The sequence below is a fragment of the Falco peregrinus genome, chromosome 9, assembly GCF_023634155.1.
Source record: "Falco peregrinus isolate bFalPer1 chromosome 9, bFalPer1.pri, whole genome shotgun sequence".
In the NCBI taxonomy this organism is placed as follows: Eukaryota; Metazoa; Chordata; class Aves; order Falconiformes; family Falconidae; genus Falco; species Falco peregrinus.
The window spans coordinates 11,835,313-11,860,877 of record NC_073729.1 but is presented as its reverse complement, the minus strand read 5'-3'; the positions used below and the strand labels follow the sequence as shown (position 1 = coordinate 11,860,877).

The following is a 25,565-nucleotide window of genomic DNA, read 5'->3' as shown; positions in this document are numbered from 1 at the left end:
AGGTTCAAGGCAAAACTGTGGCAAAAAGAATCCTTCCCTCTCCCTCCTCCAATGCTAAAACACTAATGTGGACACATCCTATGTTATTTAGGAAGACTCCAGCTAAAGATGCTGAAACAAATTGTTCTGCTGTCTGTAAGACAGGGCAATTGTTTTCTGCATATGGAACTGTCCAGTAATTCTTGAAAGGAATAGGTTTCCTCCGCATATTCTAGTTTACAAAGTAGAAGAAGCACTGAACTGCTCACATGAATTCATCTGCTCGTTTAGCCTGGCAATATTTTCTATTTTAACAGCCAAAGATCTGGAATTAACATGGACTGTCTAGAAACCTCAATAAAAGAAAGTGGTTTGCCAAGCAGCAGTCTAGGACAGCAGAAGTGAAGCCCTTCATACAGATAAAGGACAGGAAATTTTCCTTCACAAGGATGGAAAATTACGTTGTCCCCTGGTATCACCCAGGGTTTGGATGTTGGGGCACAGGTCTGTTTTTCAAGTTTAGACTGACAGCACCTGCTCTTTTCATTTCATAGTGGATTGTTCAAGGAACAGCTATTGATGTTTCCTTGCTGTACTTGTTAAAGCAGAGGATACTCTTTAGTTCCTCATATTAAGAAACTAGCTGTTCAGATTTTTCTGGAAAAAATAATTTCAGGAGATAAGATACGGATCTAGCTAAATTAACTTAATTAAAGAAAATGCAAATCCAGTAGAATGAGAGTGTAGATTCTACTTGCTGCAAGCACAAAATCTCTCCAACAGTCTGAATATGATAAATAATTACAATAATTGTACATCTACAATATTAGAAATATCTTCTATCAGAATGCAGGATGAAAACAAGAGACTATTTGATTGAATTTATTTTACCTACTGCAAGTGCAAAGACAAGCCTAAATATCATGGACTGATTTGAAGCACATTCAAACTATTTTAGAGCTTACTTTTAATCCAGTTAATTATTTTGCTATTCTCCATTCAATTAATTATCAGATTAAAGTTCTTATATAATATGTAGAATGGTGTTTTGATAATAAAAGATTGTAAAAGAAATATTGCAGAGTTTGCTTTAGAAGAAAGCATAACAAGATTTAAATCTGCAGAATCCCGAGTTAAAAGAGGCTATTAACTGTGACAGCAATTACATGCCCACGTACATATTGCAAGAAGACAGCATATATTACATGGGGTATGGAAAACCCATATGGAAGCTCCCATACGGGAGCACTATGACCAGGACGGGCAGCCAGGGCGCAGGGTGGTGGCTGGTGCAGGAGAGCACACAGGGAGGGAAAAGCGCCAGTAGGCCTCCATGGATGAGTAGGAAGCTTTTGAACAAACTCGGACACAAAAAGGAAGCTACAGAGGGTGGAAGCAAGAGCAGGTGGCCTGGGAGGAGTACAGAGAAGTTGTCCAAGCAGCCAGGGATCAGGTTAGGAAAGCTAAAGCCCTGATGGAATTAAATCTGTCCAGGGACATCAAAGGCAACAAGAAAAGCTTCTATAGGTACATTGGTGATAAAAGGAAGACTAGGGGAAATGTGGGCCCTCTCCAAAAGGAAACAGGAGACCCAGTCACCCAGGAGATGGAGAAGGCTGAGGTATTCAGTGACTTTTTGCCTCAGTCTTCACTGACAAGTGCTCCAGCCACGCCACTCAAGTCGCAGAAGGCAAAGGCAGGGACTGGAAGAATGAAGAACCGCCTGCTGTAGGAGAGGATCAGGTTCGAGATCATCTAAGGAACCTGAAGGTGCACAAGTCCATGGGACCTGACGAGGTACATCCACAGGTCCTGAGGGACTGGCGGATGAAGTTGCTAAGCCACTATCCATCATATTTGAGAAGCTGTGGCAGTTTGATGAATTCCAACAGACTGGAAAAGGGGAAACATAGATCCCATTTTTAAAAAGGAAAATAAAGAAGACCTGGAGAACTACAGGGTGGTCAGCCTTACCTCTACCTCTGCGCCCAGCAAGATCATGGAGCAGATCCTCCTGGAAACTATGCTAAGGCACATGGAAAATAAGGAGGTTATTGGTGACAGCCAGCATGGCTTCACTAAGGGCAAATCGTGTCTGACAGATTTGGTGGCCTTCTACAACAGGGTTACAGTGTTGGTGGATGAGTGAGGAGCAACTGACGTCATCTACCTGGACTTGTGCAAAGCATTTGACCCTGCCTCACATGACATCCTTGCCTCTAAACTGGAGACACATGGATTAGACAGATAGGGAATTGGCTGGATGGTCTCACCCAAAGAGTTGCAGTCAACTGCTCAATGTCCAAGTGGAGACCAGTGATGAGTTGCGTTCCTCAGGGGAAGGGTGCCGTTTAACATCTTTGTCAGCAACATGGACACTGGGGTTGAGTGCACCCTCAGCAAGTTTGCTGACAACACCAAGCTGTGTGGTGCAGTTGACATGCTGATAGGAAGGGATGCCTTGACAGGCTGGAGAGGTGGGCCCATGCAAACCATATGAAGTTCAACAAAGCCAAGTGCAAGGTCCTGCATGTGGGTCAGGGCAATCCCAAGCACAAACACAGGCTGGGAAGAGAATGGATTGAGAGCAGCCCTGAGGAGAAGGACTTGAGGGTGTTGGCTGACAAGAAGCTGAACATGGCCCAGCAATGTGCGTTTGCAGCCCAGAAAGTCAGCCATATCCTGGGCTGCATCAAAAGAAGTGTAGCCAGCAGGTCAAAGGAGGTGATTCTGCTCCTCTACTCTGCTCTCATGAAAGCCCCCTGGAGTACTGTGCTCAGGTCTGGGGCCCCCAGCATAAGAAGGACACGGATGTTTTGGAGTGAGTCCAGAGGAGGCCACAAAGGTGATCAGAGGGCTGATCATCAGAAGCACCTCTTCTATGAAGACAGGCTGAGAGAGTTGGGTTGTTCAGCCTGGAGAAGAGGCTCCAGGGAGACCTTACAGCAGCTTCTAGTACCTAAAGGGGGACTACAGGAAAGCTGGAGAGGGGCTTTTTGAAGGGCGTGTAGTGATAAAAAAAGGGGGAATGGCTTTGAACTGAAAGAAAGTAGATATAGATTAGATATTAAAAAAAAATCTTTCATTGTGAGGGTGGTTTGACACTGGCACAGGTTTCCTAGAGAAGCTGTGGATGCCCCATCCCTGGCAGTGCTCAAGGCCAGGCTGGATGGGGCTTGGAGCAGCCTGGTGTAGTGGAAGGTGTCCCTGCCCATGGCAGGGGGTTGGGACTAGGTGATCTTTAAGGTCCCTTCCAACCCAAATCATTCTATGATTCTAAGACTACTGCAAATCTTTACTGTAGGAATCATTAAAGAGTGTACATAAATACCACTGTTTGGATTTTCTGCTTAGATCTTCCAGCACTGTTACATCTATCAAAACTTATGTTTTGGGGTTTTATTACAGATATTGATTGTAATTGGGTTTTGTGGTATTTCAGGCTTTTTGGGACCTACTCTGAAAAAAGAGATTATTTTGTTTTACAACCTAAGAATTGATGTTTAGCAGTCTCTTTATGCTGGAGAGTATGGTGACATGGCTTTTCAATTGTCTGTATCACTTCCTTTCTGCAAAGGTCTGTTCATTGTGTCAGTTGTACTTTACATGTTGGCAATATGCCTACTGTCTCACAGAAAGCAGGTACATTTGGAGAGATGACAGCTTTCTCTGAACTCAGTTATTTAACTAACTCATTTATGACTAGATTATTTGAAAAAGCTATACCATCTGGTTGGTGGTCAAAATCTTGCTTGTGTGCTAAGCAATGCTTCTTAAACTCTGCATTCTTTCTATTTAGTTTCATTAATAGTTTCACCTTTCTACTTTGTTTCACTAATAATTTCATATTGTTTCACTAGAAGTATCTGGAAAGTTGCTATACACAAAATTAGAAGTTAGAAGATCCAGGTTCCATTTTTAACTTTTCAACAGATTTACCCAATTTCACCTTAAGCAACTATGCTGTATCTTGGTTTCTATTGCCTATTTGTAAAAAGACATTTAAATAACCTTGACATTTATAGAAGGAGGGGAAAAGCTACTTAGGTGATAAACAGTTTAATCATTGTGATAATTTAACAGCTTTGTTCTACAAGCTACTTGGTAATGTGGGTAGAAAAAACTACAAACCATTCTTCAGATATCCATTAGGGTTTCTAAACACATTTGTTGCACTGTTTACATTCCATTAACATTTTTCAGATCCAGATTTACTCCCAATGGTTTTAACCGTGTATGTCCAGACACTCAGAAAGAAAACATGGAAAACTCTAATGCTTTCATGAATAAACCTTGATTTTTTTTAAAAAAATAATTTACTCATCCTATCAACAATGGCAACATAACTGATTAGTTAAATAAAGACAGAAAGTTGTTGTTTATGTCTGAGATAAATGGTTAAAGCTGTTAAGTAAAGAAAAAATCTGAAAAAAGCTTGCAAATTTCTCTTTAAAATCTTTTAAATTGCTTTTCTCTTAAAAATCTGGATTTACATTTCTTTACCCATTCACATGATATTTGAAATTACTGAAGGAAACTATTTATTTTGACTGGACGTTCTTGTCATCATCCAAGAGGGTGGGAGGCATACTGCTAGTTGATGGACAGGAATGATGACTACATCATGCATCAGAGAGGCAGTCTAAAGACTTCGACAAGAAAGGTGTCAGACGACCCCTTATCTTAATCACTCCTGAATAGTTACAGTCTTGGGCATACACTAAGCCTGTATGTAGCTGCTATTAAAAATCAGGGTATCGTAAGTGCACAGAAGATTTATTTTTGTAATTCTGGGGTCACAGTGATGAGTCATCAACTGATGACTTTTTCATAGATTCATGGAATAGAATCATTTAGGTTGGAAAAGTCCCTTAAGATCATCCAGTCCAACTGTTACCCCAGCAGCACCAAGTTCACTGCTAAACCATGTCCCTAAGCACCACATCTACATGTCTTAAATGCCTCCAGGGATGGTGACCTGTATGATCAAGGAGAGAAGCTTGCATTTGGCAATGCTTTCTCACACAGTCACTCAAAAGGGATCAAGGTCCCTACAGTAAACTGTGGCTCCAGCCTTACAGATCTGAGAGTTGTTGTTCCCCTCGATATCTATTTTACTCGTCAGAGCTCAGTAATTTTTTAAAACATCAGAGCCCTAGAGGCAGTATGATATATTAAGCTTATGTCAGTGGTCATTTTCTACCAATGTAATATATACTTCAGAATCTTAGCTTTCCACCTATGCTGATATATTTTAGACTTAGGATGTACATGTGTGAGTGTGTGTGTCGGACAGGAGGGATGAAGTGAGGGAGAACAGAAAGCAGAGCAGAAACCTCTGAACATACAAAACAATGTAAATCAGTCTGGAGCCATCTGTCCGAGCCTGCAGTGTTTGAAAAATGGAATGTATGAACTTTAATGAACTTATCATTGAGGGGAATAGATCAAAATCTTTGGGATGTTTTTAAAATATTAACTGTTGATTTTGTATTTGCTGGACAATCTTAGATGCATTGAATTAACATACTTCTTTGCAGTGGTTGATACTAGTAAATAGGGTTCAACAGGCAGTCATTGCTATAAATGGCTTGTATGAAGTGTAAGAGCTTCTGATTGTTCCACTGACCTCAGGGTTTCCAATATTCACAAGTAGATGTTTCCTTATTTGCATAAAAAGGCTCATCGTGTTTCTTAAATATCTAAAATAAAACCACTTCCTGCTTTTCTTAGGTGCAAAATGCACCCTGAGGCCCCTTGCAGCTTTTGAAACTTCCAGACAGATGCAAAGCTAATGTATTCAGTTAAGTTACTATCAGCCTTAAATCCCTGAAATGCTGAAGTGTTAGTAACTTGACCTTTATGTCAAGATGAATGAAAAACAAATTAACTTCTGACTGCGCAGGCCTTTCTGAAGGGTTGTGTTTGTTAAAAAATGTCTCTGTTTTTACATATAGGTGCAAGGGAAAAATAAGCTGTTTTCCTTAAAATCTGAAACATCTTAGTCTCAACAGTTCCCAGAATTTCTAGCCTTAATGAACTAGTTATTGATATTGTTCTTTGGCATTTATGTTTTATTATAATCTGATTGTTTCTATAGCATACAGCTATGGGTACTGCTGACAGGAAGGTACAAGAGGGACTGGCAAATTCTGTCGTTAGCAGCACAACAGGTTATAGCAAGCTTTCTTCTTTGTGCCTTGTCCCCCACCTTTCTCCTCCTAAATATTTGTTTTCCCTGTGAATCTAACAGGTTCTCAGAAACTCCTGACCTTTCACAGTAACTGATTTGTTGAGCATGCTCCTTTGACCATGTGGTAGGGCCATGTTTCTCCAGGTATAACTCTGTCCAATTTTACCCAAGGAATTTAAGGGCACATTAATCACCAGTCACTGGCAACATTTTATATCACATCTGTGAACTCTGACAGCTAGATTTTGGAGAGTAGCAATCCCATGGTTACTTCACTGATGCTGAAATGCGCTGTTCTGATTGATTAACTTCTTGATTTTTTCTTTTTTTTTTTAATCTATTATAGCTCAACAAAAATGCTTAGATCAGCACCTGTAGAGAGTATAGCCCTGAATTTATCTTTACAGTCAACTATAGTACAGCAAGCTGCCTGCCAGTTTGCTATTCGGTGGGAAAGCCACATATTTGGATGCTTCCTGCGTGATATGGAGGAATTCTGACAAGCCTCAGAAAGTAACTTGGCCATGAAGATCATTACCACCTTTCTCAATTATCAAAACTTCAATGCATTCATTTCTGAAACCCAGTGCACAGTTTGGGTACACTCACAGAACAAGAGGATTAGACTCTACTGCTTTCCTCTCAGTAACAAATATTGATCAGGGCAGGCCCATTAATCTGGGATAGGTGGGCATCTGTCACTACTACAGGGTGTTGAATATTTGCTTTGTTGGTCATCATTAAAGTGTATCAGCTTTCCTCTCCATAAAACTAGTTAAATACAAGAAGAAAACCCCCTCAAGCTGTCCAGTTTCAATTTTACATTCACAACTAAGTACAACATGAAATTATGTCACTCATAAGAAAACTTCAAAGAGTTCTTGCAACTAGTTCTTTTTACAGACTCCCTTTAATATAAGGAATGTCTTGCATGAGTTTACAATTACACCCAGGAAAGCAGAAATCCAGTTATGTTCAATTCTTACTCAAAGCATACATTATTTAATACAGGCTTTGCAAAAATAAGCACGTTGAAGTTCTTTGTATTTGGATTTGCCAAAATTAGGGAGGCTTCCAAGAGCATCTTAGGTTTAAAATAATCATTTTCTAAGAATGAAAAAGCAGAAGTGCAGTCTGAATGATAATTTTTTATCAAATCTGTTTCTCAATTCTATTTTTTAGCTGTTACATTTTTAAGCCGCTTCACTTTAGATTTCTCTTGAGTTTTTGCTCTTAGTTTCTCTGTTTTCATATCTGTTCTACAGTTATCTTTTAGACAGTATTTTAGAGACAGGATTTCCAGAATTACTCACTCGTAAGTCTGTAGAAGCTTTGAACTCATTTCTTTTGCTCTCTGGAAATGAAAAGGAGTGTGAATGGGAAAGAAATGTATTCCAAATATTTTTTCTAACAGTAAATTCATAGTAAACTTGATCTGATTGTAAATTACTAATTCATTATCTTTCATAGTGGTAAATATCCCTGTCAGTAACACTTCCATCACACCCTACTACATATGGATCAGACCAAAAAAGCTTCATTTATAAAATGGGAACCCTACGTTCACAAAGAACAACAGATACATAATACATTCACCATGGGTGATTTTCTGAAATACATTTTTGAAAAATCTGAGCACTACAGTGCATCTGGCTCCTCATCTGAGAAGGATAAATGCTTTCAAAGCTGTCTTTACTTCCTTTTCCAATCTCCCTCCTAAAAGAAAATATCAGGCTATTTGATCAGTTTAAGATGCTAGTGGTTTGTGACAGTTTACTTTTCAGGAAGAATAATGAGTAACAAGTCCAGAACAATCAGTTAATATGAAGAAGTCCTAACCAGAACAGTTTGAGAATATTGTAAACTATCTTTCTAGTCTATTATTATGTAGGGATGACAGTGCAGCCACTCTGGGAGAGGGGGGGATGAAGGGTGTGGGCAAGAGCAGCCAAACTGAAAAACAGGTATAAACATCTCATTATGTTCACGCAGGTCAAGATAAGTAATAAATTTCCTCTTTATCCATATCACTCTATGCAGGCTACTTTCCTGAAATCCCTTGTGAGGTTTCAACACTTGGGGTAACCTTTTTATGATCTGCCAGTATAAAGAAAGAAAATGAATTTTGGCTCTTCCTTAAATGTAAAGCAAGGATTGTAAATATTGAACCACTGTGATGTGCCAAACTCTCATAATATAGACTTAAAGTAGCTGGATTTGAAAAGGAAGCTAATGAAATAATTGACCTCATTTCCATTCCTTTCTCCTTTTAAGGAGAAGCCTGCACAAACTGCCCAGAAGAGTAATACTGTCTTCTTATTTCTTAAGTATTTATTTCCTAAATGAAATAAATATATATTCATATACTTCATTCCAAAATGAAGAAAGTAAGGTTCAAAAATAGACAATGTTTTTAGTTTAATCAAAATTAGAAAGGCTAATAATGGTTTCCACTGAGCTTCAGAGAATCAAAGGGACAAGTAGCCAATTGGTAGATTGCTTACTTCCAATAGAAGGATGCTTCCAGTAGAAAAGAAAAAGGAAATTTGAAAGAAAAGGATATATAGATTTGTTCTAGAACTATATAAGTGATGCAACTCCTACCTATTAATTTCAATGAAATAATTATGGCTAGTTCTGTGAAAATATTTTTTCATCATATTACATCATATTAATCGCATTATAGATGTGTATGTATATGTATATATATATATATACGTACATATGTCTTTAGATACGAATGTGAAACTTAAATTTTGCTAAAGCTCAAACAGCCCTTTAAACACTGTAATGGTCTGTCCACATCTCCCATGTCCTTTAAAGTAATTTCATTCCCAAATTTTCCAACCAAAAGAAAGTCATTCAATGAAACATTTATTTCTTTCTACCTTTTTTTTTGTTTTTCCTTGTAAAGATTGTGCATTAAAGGGGATCAAAATTAAAAGGAATTTGTTATAAATATGCAGAAAATATTGCTACTTCATTGTTATGTTTCATAACGTATCTCTATAACTATTGTTTTGAGCACTTTGGTACAATGTTACTGTACAGTTTTATACAAGTGGGAAACTAAATGCTTATCTGTTATTTCTGTTGGTGCTCTCAAATGCTTCTTTACTATTTATTGCAACTTACTGGGCTTTCAAGGACTGTAATGGAATTTAAAGCTTACTGGCATGGTTTAAGCAAGCTGCTTGCTCTTCTTCCATAACCAGCGGACTTCCTGCTGCTGGCTATATATTGCAGAAATAAAAGGCTATTTCTCTTCATTATTATTCATAGGGTCATAACATTCAAGATTAATGTGTGCTCTGATGGCTTATTCATGAGAATGTTCACAAATCTTGAAAGTTTCATACTTTTTAACACACACAATTTTTCCAAAAATTTCTACTAAAAAGAATGGTTGTTCTTTGTTCATTCTTCATCATTCATTTCTCTATTAAAACCTTTCATTTTTCCAATGAGGGAACCTACACAGTATTTGCCAGAAGTGACTAGTCACTTTCTACAACTAGGTGAGAAGTTAAATTCTTCAATAACCTGTTGAACTACTATTTTTCATTTCCTAAAAAAGCACCAGGATAAAAAATTGCAAATTATGTTAGCAACTCAGTTGACTTTGTGAATGATCCTGCAAGAAATAGAAAAGTCTAAGTGTATCATATTATTTATCCTAAGCAGGTAATTAATCTGATTCTATTTAACATACCCCAAGAAGTAGCTGGAAAAGTGGGTGGGTGGAAATACGCATTGCAGGTCTTAACTACAGTCGTGTGAACTGTAGCTCTTGCAAAGCACAGCTCCTCAGTTTTAGCACTATGAAGGACCTAACAGGCCTGACAGTCACCGAAATGTATACCCCAAAAATTTCTTTCCCACTCAGCATGTCCCCAGCTTCTCCTTTTAGCTAACAAGCTACGAGTGCGTCTCAAATGCCAAATGGGTTTTAGAAGATTTGCTATTCATTTGCTCCAGCTACATCTCCTGTCGTGCAAATGTAGCACCCTAACTGATTCTGCTTAACAGGATGAAACAGAGCCGCTGAGGCCATCTCCATGTCACGTTACCCACAGAGTACTTGACAACCTGGCACGGTATCATTAACTGGTGTCCTCTCTTCTGTTATATTGTTATTTATGCATGTTTTCCAGATTATACTATATAGTATTTTTTATCAGCTATTCGAAGACCAAATGTATACAGTAATTTTGCATATTTAATCAGTTGTGCAAAGTATGTATTCAAAGAGAATATGGTAACAACCAGAAAAAAACAAGTATAAGGCATGGGAGCTTGGATGAATCTTACTACAGTTAAGTATATGTAGTCACAAAAAAATTTATTTTCTACTATGCTTTGTTTGTATCCATGTTGCTTGTGAAACAGAAGCTTCAGTTTTCACAAGAGGAGCAACATGATTCTTTGTCAGTAGATAACCACTGCAAGATGTCAGAAAGAAAAATGCAAGCCCTTGAACATATGACTCCTCTCCTGTCTTTAAGAACCACTGCTCACTCAGCCAGCTGTCTGACTAGTAAAGACATTTTTTGTCACTTACAAACTCTAGCAGAGTATTACATGTCAGCTAAGTTGTCAAGGAAATTTGCATTTACACAGACTAAATATATTAAGAGGAAAGACTTGTGGCAACAAAAAGAAATTCTTCTTGGAACAAGTTTAATTTATTGGATTACAGATGTTAAGCTTTATCATAGAGACTGATCAGTTTTCTTCAGCAAGTGTACTTTTAAGCGTTGTGCTCACATACAATTTTGATTGCAATTAATAAGCTACCTCAATATGAGGTCACCTTACCTGAATCACTAACAAAATACTCTGTTTACATAATTTTTCTTCTTAGTAAACAAAACTAGAATCTGCTGCTACAAAATAAAAAATATTTTGCTATACTTTGAGTCCTTTTTTCCTGTTTATGAATGTCCATGAACAATTTTTTTTTTCTGAAGGCTCTAATTTTGTGATCTTACCAATAAATTATGATGTCAATCTTGTGTCAATTTTGAATTATGTCACAGCAATTGCTGCTGGAAAAATATCCCTAGCAAACAAATCTCTATTGCTTGTGCACTTCTGTGGTGAATATTTTGCATGATGCTTTAGTAATTCTGATTTCATATTGAAATTGTGCTGTGGAATTTATGTAGATTTAAACTAATTTTAAATTATCTTGGTGAAATCCTAGGGTTATATTTCATTGATCTAGTTCTTTTATGAAACTTAGCTCATTTTAAGCAATACTTGGAGAAAACATTACACAAATCTGTAACCTAAGGAAAGCAGCTGAAGAGAAAGCACACACTGATAAACCAGAATTCATAACACTATTTAGGAAGAAAAAAATATGCAAGAGGATTAGAACAGGGTCTTAACCAACACAAGAGCTACTCATATCCTAAGGCCTACCTATAAGATGTAGAACACACAACTTGGAAAAAATGTCACTAACAGCTACTAACAGCCTCAAATACTCGTAAAGCCCAGTTACAGTACATTTTTAGAACACGGAAAATGTTGTTACTATATGAAACCCTGACAGTGATCTCACTTAGGCCTGTTCTGTTGTTCCACATTCATAAATTTCAGGGTCAGACAGACAAGAGTTGGAGTATGTAAGTGTAATAAAAATAATATAATCTGAGATTCGCTCCCTTGGGTTTTCAGCTACCTTACTTTAAAGAATTTCCCAGAAAGTTTCTAAACACAGTGTTAAGGATAATTAACTGTGTTCAGTAATATTTCACAGAAGAATATATTAGCTGAGAATTATTCCTTTGTCTCAAGAGTCTTTTGCAAAGAGACACCTTTCATCTTGAACAAGTGCCAGCTATGTTAATTAAGAAAAACTTGTGAAGCACAAATGAAACTATACACTGCAATATTAGGTTAAAACAGCTTCACTAAGTACTTTAAAAACTTATCCTAACAACACTTCTCTGGAAAAATACTTTATAGCACAATTACAGAGCTGAATTATGGCTGACCCTCCATAGATGTATTTGCATGAAAGAAAGACAATTAGATTTTCAAAAGCACAGCTAGGATTTCAGCAGTAGGCACTGATGTTTCCATTGTTTTTCAAGAAGTTAGCTGTATAACCACTTCATATTCCTTAAAATCTCCCCCTAAGCAACAAAAACTTAATGAAAGGAAGAACATTTTTTCTCAGGAAATGACAACTTGAAATTACCATTGAATTTGGACAGAATCCTATTCACAAAGATTGACTGGTCTGTCCCAATACATCCTAAAGTCTAGTAGCATAATTGTTCATAGTGAGTTAATTTTATCATTTTAATTGAATGCCGTTTGGAATTTGTTGGTTTTAAATCAGAAAAGATTGCTTGTATTGGGCTAAGAATATATGTATTGCAAGATTTTAAATTGCTAAGATTTATTTCACTTCTTGCTAGCCAAACAACACCTAATAGATCCATGTGTATATTACAACAATGCTGGAATATCCCTTTAATATTTTAAGAGTACATGTTTTTAACCAGAAATTTGGGCTTACTTTCTAAAGAATACATTATTCATTATCAACATGCCATTATACTGTCCAGGTATTGACATGCTGGAATTTTGGAGCTCAAGTCATGTTGCAACCATGATCAGGAAGGTATAGTTGTGAAATTTTGACTTGAATTCTTAGCTACATGTCAAGATATTTCGCTGGCATTGTGGTTGCACCAGGGAAGAGATCAGTGCAAGTACTTGTGTGTGGCACAGAGGCCTTCCTTGTGTTCATGAGATTCTCCATTGCAGAGCATAAAGAGCTTGTATGAATGCAGAGTAGGTATAGAAAGCAGATATATTAGTTAGCCACTAATGGAACTGGCCAAATGCTAAATGTCAGCACAGAGGATCATCAAAAACACGGCAAAATGTACACAGTGAATTTATATGTTGCAATGCTACTGAAAAAAACTGTTTTTCCTGAAACAGTCAGCACCATTCCTCACAGCTTCCAAAGCCCATGCCTGCCTGTAAACTGCTTAGCCTTGCCTGCACTTTGATTCACAGTTGCAGTTTAGACTTACATCAGATACTGCTCTGGAAAACATGTTGCTCTAATTCTTGTGAAAGCAGAGTGAATTGAGAAGCAGCTGGATTTTTGAGGAACACTTTCTGTGCTGTAGATCTCTGATTTTTGTAAGGACAAACAAGACTTACCCTGCTCTCATTACAAAGCAGAGGAAATCACTGGCATCAGATGAGTACTGCTACCGCATGGGAATACAGATAAACAGGCTTAGGAAAACTGAGACATCTGGAAAGATGGAGTAAAAATTATACAGAAAACAGTATGTAACAGTACAAACGGCTAAAGTAAAAGCAGCTCCAGGACACAGCCAAAAATATCTTCACTTGAGACTGCACTCACCCCAGCTATTCACACTGGATCTGCCCAGCTGCTGAAAACTGCCAGCCAGCTCTGCAGTGTATGAAAATGAGTGTGTAATGAAAGGTAACAGTTTGGAGCACTGCCTTTTAGCCCCACTGTCTTTCATAGAAGTAAGACAGATACATGATTGTCCCTTAGAAGTCAGAAAGAAGTAAAACCAAGATGAAAAACAATCCCTTCTTACTCTGTGACTTGGCAAGTTACCTGAACTGTGTATTACCCAGCTTCTCTGAAAGTAAGCTGTGAGATAAGGGTACTCAGTGTTATGTTACTTAATGCAGAGGTATATTATAAAAGCCCTTCAAGTTCTCCAAATGAACATAGTTCATATTGCTCTTGTGTTTTTTCTCATGATGTCAGTTCTCTAGATGACTGTGTCCTCTGGTAAAGTCATCTTCAAGGTAGGGGATGTTGGTCTACCTTTCAAATTGTTCCTTGCCTTCACATGTCCTTGGCATCAGGCAGTGTCCAGTTCTCACCTTGTAATATTCTGACTGGTTCTGACAACTCCCAGATTCACATTTCTTTTAATGCTGGATCATTTACTTGAATCAGTTTTTTAAAAACTGACCTTTTAGCAGACCTCTGACATATTTCCTTTCTCCCCAGGGAATCCAAGACAAATTGCCTTATTCTGAAGGTGTTTCACTACTGGACCCCAGTTCCTCTGTTTTTTAATCAAATTGAGAGGTTGTGCTCTGCCTCCACTGCCAGACTTGTTTACCAGTAAATATTCCAAAAATATCAAGAACCACCATTCTACTTTCTCTTAAATTGCCTTTTATGCACGGGAGGAATTTGTTTAATTAATTTCAGCTCTGAAACTCTTTGCTATAATTCCAAACAGCTGCTGTGCTGTCCCTAGTGTTAATGAGTTTTGTCTTCGTATGACTGGGAGAAGGACAGAAAGGGCCATGCTGGCAAAAATTGGTTAAAATTGGTTTTCAGCATGCAAAATAAACTGGACAGCTCCTGAGTGAAACTGATTGCAGTGTCACCCTCTCCTCTCTGTAGAAATTTAACCTGTCTGGCCAGTGAGAATGAGACTCACAGCAGGGGCAGAAGGTATTGACTTTTTGAAAAATATTCCTCTTTTTGTTTTTCAAATTGACTGAGGCAGTTTCATCTGAATTGTCATTCTTAAATAATTGTCCTAGAAGGAGCAGTACATTTCAACCTCATGCCATCCTTTGAAAATTTAGGCTAGCTTTTAGCTAAAGAGATGCAGCCTGACATTCTGAACCTACACACAGTGTGAAAAACTACTTTGATCAGGCTGTGCTTATAATTTAAGGCAGTAAAACAGAATTCCTACTAATTGTATTTAAGGCATGATGTACTGTATAACCCACTAAGAAACTTGGTTTCAAAAACACGGTAACCATAAAAACAGCTGTTCCAATGAGTCATTTTCCCAACATGCAACTTAAAGCAAAACAGAGAAAAAGCCTCTCCCAGTTGTAACTTGTTTGTGTTGATATTATTATGGAGTAGGATTAATGCTAGGAATGTGGGGGAAAACAACAAAAAACTCTTCTCCACATTTCGTTTTATACCAGAAGTTTGAAAACAGGAAAAAAAACTTTTAGAGTTAAAAACCAGAAAAAATTCAGTTTTGAAAAAATATCGGTACCTAAACTAAATTATTAATGACAAGCCATGTATTGGTAGTCCAAAATAATTTGCAAAGTTAAGAATGAGTCTAAGATTAGAAGGAAGTGAATTAAAAGAAGATACTTAGTTGAATACCAAAAAAATATAAAAAATCATGTCACATATGTGCATGTGTGCGTATTTTCACAGTGTTTAAGTATAATACAGACACTGGAAGAGGTAACAGTAAGATCTGGTAAAGGAGGTGGAGGAAACTGCACTGCAAAAAAGGAAAATAAAAGACAAAATTTACTGCAGGCATTGCTCTTTTTTTCCATATAAAGTTGAGTGAACAAGTGAACAAATGAACAGCCCTTTTCATACTTAGAATAAGCCTTCATCCCACACAGCTGTTGGAGGGGAAATATGAACTAAGTTCCATCAAGATAAGCCTTATACTGAATTCCAAACAAGGTTCAATTTTTTTTTTTTTTTGAGGGGGTGGTTGGTGGTGGGAGTGGGGTGGAGGGGAAGAATAGGATGTTTATGATGTTTCTATTATATGACTGTTGCAGGGACCAGAATTTAATTTTTGTAGGTCTGCATTGCAGATGCGTTTACTTCCCATATTGTAAGCCTTGGAGATGCAGAGCTCCAAAGGCTACAAAGATGTGACATGCATTGTTGTTTTTTTTTGTTTGCAGATATCTCAATAAGCTTGCTCTCCTTAGTTGTCACAGCCTGTGGTCTTGCTCTGTTTGGTGTCTCTCTATTCGTATCCTGGAAGCTTTGTTGGATTCCTTGGCGAGAGCGTGGTCTGCCATTTGGGAACAAAGACAACAAACAAGAAACACTGAACTACACAGATACAGACACCAATGACCATGACTACAGTGAGGATTATCTGGGTCAGCCTACAGCCTATCCGGAGTCCTCCATGAAGATCAGCCACACCTCCCCTGATATTCCGTTAGATGCTCAGGCGGGAACGAAGGAGAACTGTGTACACAATGTGCGAATGCATCGTCAGATCACTGAACCAACCTCTTCTGCTCGGTCAGTAACTCCAGTTCCTGTCTGATATTAATGAATACAGATGCAGTCAAAAGAGCACAGCTTGATTATCCAGTGCCCTGATCTATTAAAAATGCATAATTTCCTTGCCACATTCTTTAAAAAAAAACCAACCAAAACCACACACAAGTTATTCTTTGAGGTGTGCAAAACAGCATCACAGTGCTATTCCACTCTTCGATCGACTGCTGTCTCATTTGTGCCTCTCCCTCAGGAGCTGGACAAGACAAAGCACTGTGTGTCCCTTAAAGCACCAGAGCAGCCTAGATTTAGCTTGTAAAGCATATTAATTTGCACTTAGCACTGATGCTGAACACTCAGTGATATCTCCTCAAAGATTTTTAAAACAGCCAAAGAAGAAAAGTAGGGCAAGCTAATGAAACACTTGCAAGAGTTAGGAAATAGAATTAAAAATCATAGAGTTTAGCCACAATCATGACTGTGGGGGGAAAAGTGACTGAACAAGAGTTAGCAAGGTCTCCAGGGGAACTGGAGAACCAGTACAGGGGGGAAGAGGAAAGAGGGAGATGAGAGTATGTGCAGGGGCAGGTGATAAAAGAATTATGTTTCACACAGTAAGAAAAAGGATCAGCATGTGAAAAGCCAGTAAATTTCTGAGTCAAAGCAGATTCAGCTGGAGAAGGTATACAGCACTAGTCCAATTGCTCTTTGCTAGCCTTCTTTCTGGCCATGCGGGAGAACAAGTTTTGCCTGCAGGCACACCTGAACATGGGTAAGATGACAGCAGCTAGCAGCCAGTTCAGTAATAACCAGTTGTGCAAAGCATATCTTAGAAAAAATTTGAGGTCCCTGGAACATTATTAATACTATGCAGCAAAAGCTCCAGGTGCCCTTCCTCTGTAGATTAGCATAAAAATGTCTTGGGCTTAGATTATTGTAGGAATTTCTGGGGAGGTCAAAGCCATAATTATGGATACCAAAGTATCTGCCCTACCACACACAAGATTGAATTCCAGCCAAGGACTAACAGCCCAGAAGTACAGTACAGGGCTGATGCTGCTGTGTTTTCAAACTGCTGGGAAATAAGCATGTCATGAGATTCATTAACAACAGAAGATTCACATCCGACATCTAACTCCAAGAGCTCTCATGTGTGTCTTCAATATTGTGAAAGTACTGAGTCAGATACAGGCTTTTAGTGCTGCAACAAGGCAGCAATTCTGATACTTAATCAAATGATAAATGCATGGTATCACCACTGCATAGCCATCTCACCAGAAGCAGCAGCAATCCTAATCTGTGAAGAACTTGCCTCAGCATCCTGAGTGCATGGACAATGTCTTCTTCCTGTGAATCTCTGCAGATCTTTCTTCTGTCAGCTGTTCCCAGTCTGGCTCTCTCTAGCAGGTGTTAGTTACACTGGCTCTCTGTACCCAAGGGCATGGCTTGGCCAGGTCTCACCCCTACCCTGTACCATATGCTGATACATGTGTTGCTTTTTGCTCTTCTTTCATTGCCCCTTACTTTTGCCCAGGTCTTCTGCAAAAGTCTCTTTCACCGATCAGGAGGGGCCCATCTTCCTTGTACTGCATTGTTCATTTGTTCATCTCTGTCTCTGCTGCTTTCTGGCATAACTGGGTAGCCAGCTGTGGCTTTGCTGTGTGGCCAGAGACCAGGCACCTGCCCCTACTACAATCCCTGCTAAGCTGTCTCTCCCGTGCATTCCCTTTTATTCCTCCCCAGGATATTCTGCACTTCCCGCTGCCATGAGAAGCTTAAGGGTCGAACAATAATTTTTTTATTTTTTTATTTTGTGACATGATAATATTTTATGATGAAAATTACTAATGGATAGCTATAAAATTACATATTTGTTATGCAACAAGAGAAAAAATAGGATAGTATATAAGAGGCTGTTTTAAGCATGTGTAAACACATATTTACAAGGAAGGAATGAACAATGAAAGCAGAGGAACTATTGCTGATTACATTCAACATAAATAGCTTTGGACTAATCCTGTGCGAGAATTTTCCACGTGCTCTTTCTGTGTTCAACCACAGCTCATGGCATGCCAATATACTGAATGATCGCTGCATATGAATAGGACAAAAAAGTTGAATCCAACTCATATAAGATTAGGATTTTACCGAATACAACTTCCACATCCCACTACTCTGACAGGGATGCAAATTTGATTTCTGTTATCATCTCATGAAGTGGAAATTTCAATCACAATAACTGAGTGACTCCAGTTAATAAATTTCACTGGACTGAAGCTAAAAGCAAATTTCTCTCCTCGGGGTAATAAAACTAAAGTAGCTTTTCAGCCAAAATACCACAGAGCTTATTACATCAGGTATGAGAGAATTGTTGGGGTGGTCAACAAACCATTTCAGACCAGAACAGCTCACTTGTTAATAGAGCAGCTGTAGAGATCAACAAGTAATAAAAATACAGAGATGTCAGGAAGTATCCTCCTTTTGTCCAGCTTTACCTTAGAACCAGAAATCAGCAAGTTCAGCTGGCATAATAGGCCAGATCCTACTGCTGTTTACATAATATAACCCATTTCATAGGCATTAATCGAAAGGATTCGGTTGAAAATGATAACCAATAAGAATAGCTACAGTTCTTAGTCATGTTGCATTATACTTGCCAATAAGGCAGATCCTCTGGATTTGCAATGGCCATGAAATTGCATTTGCCACGTACTTCAGCCAGGTTTGGAGAGTGTGTACCACTAGCTTAAGACACAGGAACAGAAAATTATGTGGTACTAGCAGTCTAATGCTGAAGGTGAGCTCTCACAACTGTTGGGTATCATGCTTTATCACTTTATGCAAGTAAAGCTGTGCACAGATTCTTATCATCTCCAACACAATCTGTTTCAATTCTTTCATTTTCACCTAAGGCATAACTCAATCCGAAGACAGCTCAACCTCTCCAATCCGGACTTCAACATCCAGCAGGTTCAGAAACAGGAGCAACTGACAGGAATTGGCCGCATTAAGCCAGAGCTATATAAACAAAGATCAGTGGACACAGATGATGGCCGGAGGAGTAACAGCAAGGCATGTGGAAAACTGAACTTTATTCTGAAATATGATTGTGATTTAGAGCAGCTGATAGTGAAGATACACAAGGCCATCAACCTGCCAGCAAAGGACTTCTCTGGAACTTCAGATCCATATGTGAAGATATATCTGCTTCCTGATAGGAAAACAAAACACCAGACTAAAGTGCACAGAAAGACCCTAAATCCAGTATTTGATGAAGTTTTTTTATTTACTGTCCCATACAATGATCTCAACACAAGGAAACTCCATTTCTCTGTGTATGACTTTGACAGATTCTCCAGGCATGACTTGATTGGCCAAGTGATAGTGGATAATTTTTTAGATTTGGCAGATTTTCCCAGGGAATGTAATATTTGGAAGGATATTGAATATGTCACCAATGTAAGTATTATAATTTTTCTTTTTGAAATCTTTTTGTTTCTGATTTTTTTTTAACCTGATTATAACTGCAATTGTCTGATAGATTTATGAAGGAAAATACTCTATTTTCTCTCTTTCTCAAGCTTTGACCTTAATCCAAGGAAATGAACAGTACATTTTCAGTCCTCATTTCTCATTCTTTGGATATATTAAAGAATGTCTTACGTAGGAGATCATGGTTTAGTCATTGCCCTACTGATAGGGTAGGAAAACTGGAGAATGTTTTTCTCTTAAACTTACTTAATCTAAAATTTACTTAAGGAAATACTACTTTTCTTATTTTGCCTGTCTTTCTGTGTTTTGCATGATTTGCATGACCTTCAGTCCTTCAAAAGACTGTATTCTTATAAAGTGAGCTAACACTACATCTATAATTTAGGCAAACAGAAGTTTGACAATGCTGTTCCATGAAAGCAATGAAACACACTGAATTGGTTTAACTCTTTGTTTGTCATCACTTTTGTTACATAGGGAAATGGGAATCTTACAAAATAATTCTACATTTCTGTTATCCCAAAGTCTCTGGTATCAAATTCTATGCAGGGATCCAATTAGTGATTAGGTACAAAATCACAAAAATTAGTTTTGGTAAAGAAAGAGCTTTTTTCTCAAAGCATAACACAACCTTCTTGTAATGCTATTAGAATTTAATCACGTGCATCCTATGGAGAACAGACCTTCAATGAGAATGATACATTACAGAAATCCACAAAGGTGAGATACTAGTGCCAAGAGTCAGTAAATATTTCATTTGCTATGTCAAACCATACTCAAATGGAGTACACATTTTAGATGAAATAAACAAAACATTACTAACAGTAAGATCAAAGTGTAAGTTTGTTAGACTTCAGGAAAGCATTTAAGTGTATGCTTAGCTGAGTGTAAGAAGCCATTGAAAAGTAAAGGATGTTCTGAGACAAATACTTTCCTGAATGCAGATCTTCATCTTATACTTTTGTGGTCTGGTAGCATGTCCATGTTACAGACCAAACTGATTCCTTTTTTTTGATTGGAATTTCTTTTTGAACATTGTCTTTGTTCTAAGGTGATTTCTCAGTGTTCTTAGTGTTACCTATACATGTGTAGAACGTGCTTGTGCACCCGCTGCACAATCTCCTTCCACACTAGAACTGCAGCAGCAGCAATAGCAGTTCCCTCACTCAAGGTACAAGCAGGATGATGGACACTCAGTGTCAAAGGAAGATGAACCTGTTTTATCTTAGAAAAAGTTATTGCTTTTCAACTGCAAGGGAAAAGTAAGAATCTGACAGAGAGATGACAGTCATTCCAAGTGAAAGCCTGCCTTCATGCAACATTAAGTGTCCCAAGTTCAACTTTTCAGTTTTACAATCGACTGAAAATTGAATGCACATGCACACTGGAATTACTTTGATATGTACCAGTCCTTTTTCCATGCTTTAATTCTGGCAAAAAATGGACTCCGATATTTTCTTTTTAATCATTTCCCCTTCCAAATTTCAAAAGTGATGCAGCAGATAGTTTGTATTCAGATGTTCTGTAATCTCTGAAATTAAATTAAATTCAGGACTGAAACATGAGTCATTCATTAACACCTACTAATATTAATTCCTGTGTGAAGTGTAAGTTTGTTTATCCAAACAGAACACATGACCTGCCATATACACTTGTCACCCAGTTTTTAACTAATGGAGACCTTATCAAAGCAAATGAATAATAAGACATAAGACACACAATCCAATTTTGGCTAATGTGAGTTCTGAGATAAGAGTATCAGATAAATGAAAGTGTGGAGTACTCAGCTTACTAATTAACGTTTCCAAAATTTCAAAGGTTAGAACTTACTCCATAAAGTTATAAGAAACCCTCCAAGCATCATTTAAGAAGCCAAGTTTCAGCACATTTCCTTGCCTGAGTAGCCTAGGTATCTCACAGACCGACAGCAGAACATGAATCCTATGAGCTACTCGGTGAAGCTGCTGAAGTGAATACTCCTGTGGCTGCACTCCAAACCAGGCCAGCAGGCAGTATTAGTGAATCTCTGAAATAAATGTTAGCAAAGTTTTGAGCAGCATTGGGCAGTTTATGGTTGCAAACAAACTGTATTGGCTGTAGGAAATTTTCACTCATTTTATCTTTGAATGTCCTGTTGTTTCAAATAGTAATAATTACAAAACAGACAAATGCTGGGCACACTTATGAAGGAAATTCACTCAATGCAGATCAACAAAGAGTGCAGCCACAAGGGATAAACATACTAGAAAAAGGGAAGTTCCACACAACTACACATGACAAGTTTGTCATACTTCTGAAGAGTACATTCATTTTAATTCCTTGTGCATCTTATTATGCTGTATAACCAGTGATCCCAAAGGCCGTTATTTTACATTCTCCATTTTATTATGTTCTAATCCAATTTGACACACTAATATAAAAGAATGTATTAAATCCTTCTCTGCCCAGAAAAATGGAAAATGGCCTATTTCAAGTGAGCACTGCAGATTATGCCTGAAATGTCAGCTTTACTGCAAACAATGCCGTTAAATAGACCTATTATGCTATGTGCTTTCTTCTGTTTTCTAATAACACTGGAAGATTTTTTTATTCAAAACCAACAATTTTGATTCTTTGGACAATAACATCTGCTCCTATCCCAGAGTTTGAAAGTATTTCATAACACAGACGGGTGTCAGCATAAAAATTTTCTACACACTCAAAAGCAATCTGCCTCCAAACACAAATCTCCAATATCAAAATTGTTGATCTTCTAATCCCAGGTCCTCTGAGCATAAAATCTCTCTCCTGTAACACTGACACTTTTTCCAACCAGAAAAAAAGCAGCAGTGGGCTGTTTAATGGAAGAAATAATTAAGTGGATCAACTTTAGATGAACATGAAATGAACTAGATAAGCTTTTTGTATATCTACCAGACAGATTACACTGGTTTCTGGCTCATCAGGAAAGAAAGATGCTTTTTATTTTTAGGATGGGTTTCAGTAGTTGGTATGATTTATTTAGTAGCCTCTAAAACACATTCAGGGTTTGGGGTGGGGTTTTTGGGGTTGTTTTTTTCAATGTTCATAGACTGATAGTATGTTCTGAAGAGAAAAGGGATGTTAATATTTCCTTGGTTGACATCTTCAGACTCAGATCAGGCAAAAATGCATGGCTTTGTCACAAAGTAAGATAAACAACTGTGAAGGACCTGAAGCTGTCCATTAGTCCATTTCAGATAAAAGAGAATCTTTCCTTTTAGAAGGTGCTACATATCCACTTGCACAACTTGCTGGGCACCCAGAAAGGAAAATCTTTTCTCAAGAACTGCTTGTTAAATATCACCAGGCAGCTGTAGAGCATGGAGAAGGATTTCTGTGAACTGGAAATCTAGCTCTGGTTCATACTGGCTGTTTGGATTCTCAAAATGCTTGGCCTTTGTCACTTGCTAAGCAGCTGATCTTTCTAGACAAGAGGAGTATTTAAAAGTGGCCTCCCCTTAGAGCAGAGGAATAATTGGATTAAGAAAGAACAATGTAAATTTCCATTCTTAGCTGGGCCAGCATTTCCAAAATGACTACTCATTTTCAGAGGCAAATTTGTGACTTTGGTCTTATAGTATTTATAGCTTTTGACACTGATGCTATCTTTTCAGTTGTCAGATATAGTTATACTTGTGATCTAGGCATGGTAGAATGAAAACTGTTTTTTTTTTTCAGAATGTCTAAGTTTATATATACACTTAAAAAAAAAAATTGTACTCATAACACCCTATTCACACCTTTATCTCATCTCACTCTGAGGCTGAACATCCCAGACTAACCTGTTTTTGTGAATCTTTCTAGACCATTCTTTTCTCAAAGGATATTAACAAGGTTTCCCGTGATTACGCACCTAATATTCTACAAATTGTAGCAGTATATTGACTGTTAGCATTTATCCTTATCTTGTGGTTCCTTTGAGACTCTGCTGTATCCACCTCCTGTGAAGGTGTGAAGTAAACTGAAACTCTGAAAAAGGTAAATCAGTTGGTCAGATCCAAACCATGGTTTATTCTTTATCTGCAAACAATCAGAGTACTAGAAAGGATTCAAAAGTTGTTTTGAAAATTGCTGTGTTGAAGTACTTCCACTTTTGTTTCTAGCTAAGCATTGAAGAGTGTAGCACCCATCCCCAAAGTTAAAAACCAGTATATCAGGATACAAAAGGAAAGTGAAAATATAGAAGAAATATATTTCTGAAAGAAAGACAGAAGAGATTACAGAAAGAAAACCATAGGTAATACATACAGAATTTGAGAAGTAACATGTCACAGACTTTATAGAATGTGTATGGGTCACTGAAAATCCAAAAGATAGTTCTGGATAGCTCAAAGTTATAAAGAAACACAAGCTCTATATCAAGTTGCTTGACATATAGAAAGAGCTAGCATATGCTAAAAGTTGCCAACCCAAGAAATTGATTGCACCTGTTTTTAAGAATCTTCAAACTCTTTTAGGGCATATGTAGTGGTCAAGAATACAAGTGTGTCAGAAAATGCTGATTTGCTTTTGCACAGATCCAGTAAACAAAACTGTATTTAAAAAAAAACAAATGAATTTAAGTTGCATGTTGGTATACATGCTAGTGTTTTCACAAAGAAACAGTTAAAAAGTAGGATGGTTATAAAAATTGAAATTCTGCATTCTAGAAATGCTAACTGTTCTCAAGTTTGCCCAAGAAAGATTTCATAATTTGTATTTTTAGGCATTTATGTTGTATAACTGAGATGCAACTGGAATCATAACATCACCAGAAGGAAGTTTCAAGTTCCCTGTTTCAGGGATGTTAATGCCAACCACAGTATGTGTGGAAGAGAGACAAAAAGAGACTAAATTATTTCAGTCAGTTGTTTATGGAATGCATAATAAAAATCTAAAATTTTGAAAAATGACTAAACCTACCAGATTTTTTGCAGTTCAAAACTATTCTGTCCTCAAACTGAAAAAACACTTCCTTACAGGTTGCATTGCTCAGGACCATTCTTGCTAAGAGGCTGTGAGCATTTTAATGTGTGCCAAACACACATGCATAGGTACAGGTCATAATCCTTAGGGTATACACCCTCAAAACTTGAGAAAATTAAATCTTGTGCTTTGAAAGAAGTAGGTAAATACTTTTTCTGATTCATGGACAGTGGAACAGACTCACACAAAAAGGATGTGACTTGCTCCAGACATGACACTACTTAACAGCAGAAATGAGACCGGGTCCAGAATCTGCAGATTCCTGGCACCAGCCTTAATCTACTCTATGTAGCACTGCTCATCTTCTTTGACAGTGTACAGATACTGTAGCTGGCAGTAAGTCAACTAAGTCCACCTACTCCAATTTTAAAAAATGTTTAGCTTGTCAAGATGTTTTAGCTAGTATTTCTAAAATTCCTGTTCTGGCAAGTTCCTGGGTTTAGAAAAGTGATGGCATTGAGTGAGATCTCAGAAAAGCATCTAAAATGTTTACAATTGTTAACAAAAATTTCTGAGTCAACAGTTTGAGAAGGAACAGAAACAAACCAAATCCCTGGCTTTATGTATGAATTCAAATCCAAACCATCAATGTGAAGTGCCATGTCTACTTTTAGGACTGTAGCAGTAAATGGGAAACATTAGCTGATTTATTTTTCTTTTCCTCGTAGTACAGAAATATCCAGTATTAATCTGGTGTTCCATTTGTTTAAAATGAGTAGGCTTTGGCATCAGGGAGGCAATCAAATGCAAGTCTTTCTAGAAAAGATAGATTTGCAAACCCATGTGTCTTGCCCACATTAAAGCATGCCAAAAGCTTAAGGAGCAACAACAATTATTTCATGGCTAGACACATTAAGGTAG

The 25,565-nt window shown here is 37.7% G+C and overlaps 1 protein-coding gene across 3 annotated transcripts in view; it reads left to right on the top strand.

The window, feature by feature from the left end:
* The window catches only part of SYT9 (synaptotagmin 9), a 72,197-nt gene that overhangs the window by 17,631 nt on the left and 29,001 nt on the right, over positions 1 to 25,565 (top strand). For all 3 annotated transcript variants that reach the window (XM_055814594.1, XM_055814593.1, XM_055814595.1), the window contains exons 2-3: positions 15,896 to 16,247; positions 19,139 to 19,685. In XM_055814594.1, coding sequence (XP_055670569.1) covers positions 15,896 to 16,247; positions 19,139 to 19,685 — 899 coding nt within the window. The remainder of the gene's footprint in view (positions 1 to 15,895; positions 16,248 to 19,138; positions 19,686 to 25,565) is intronic.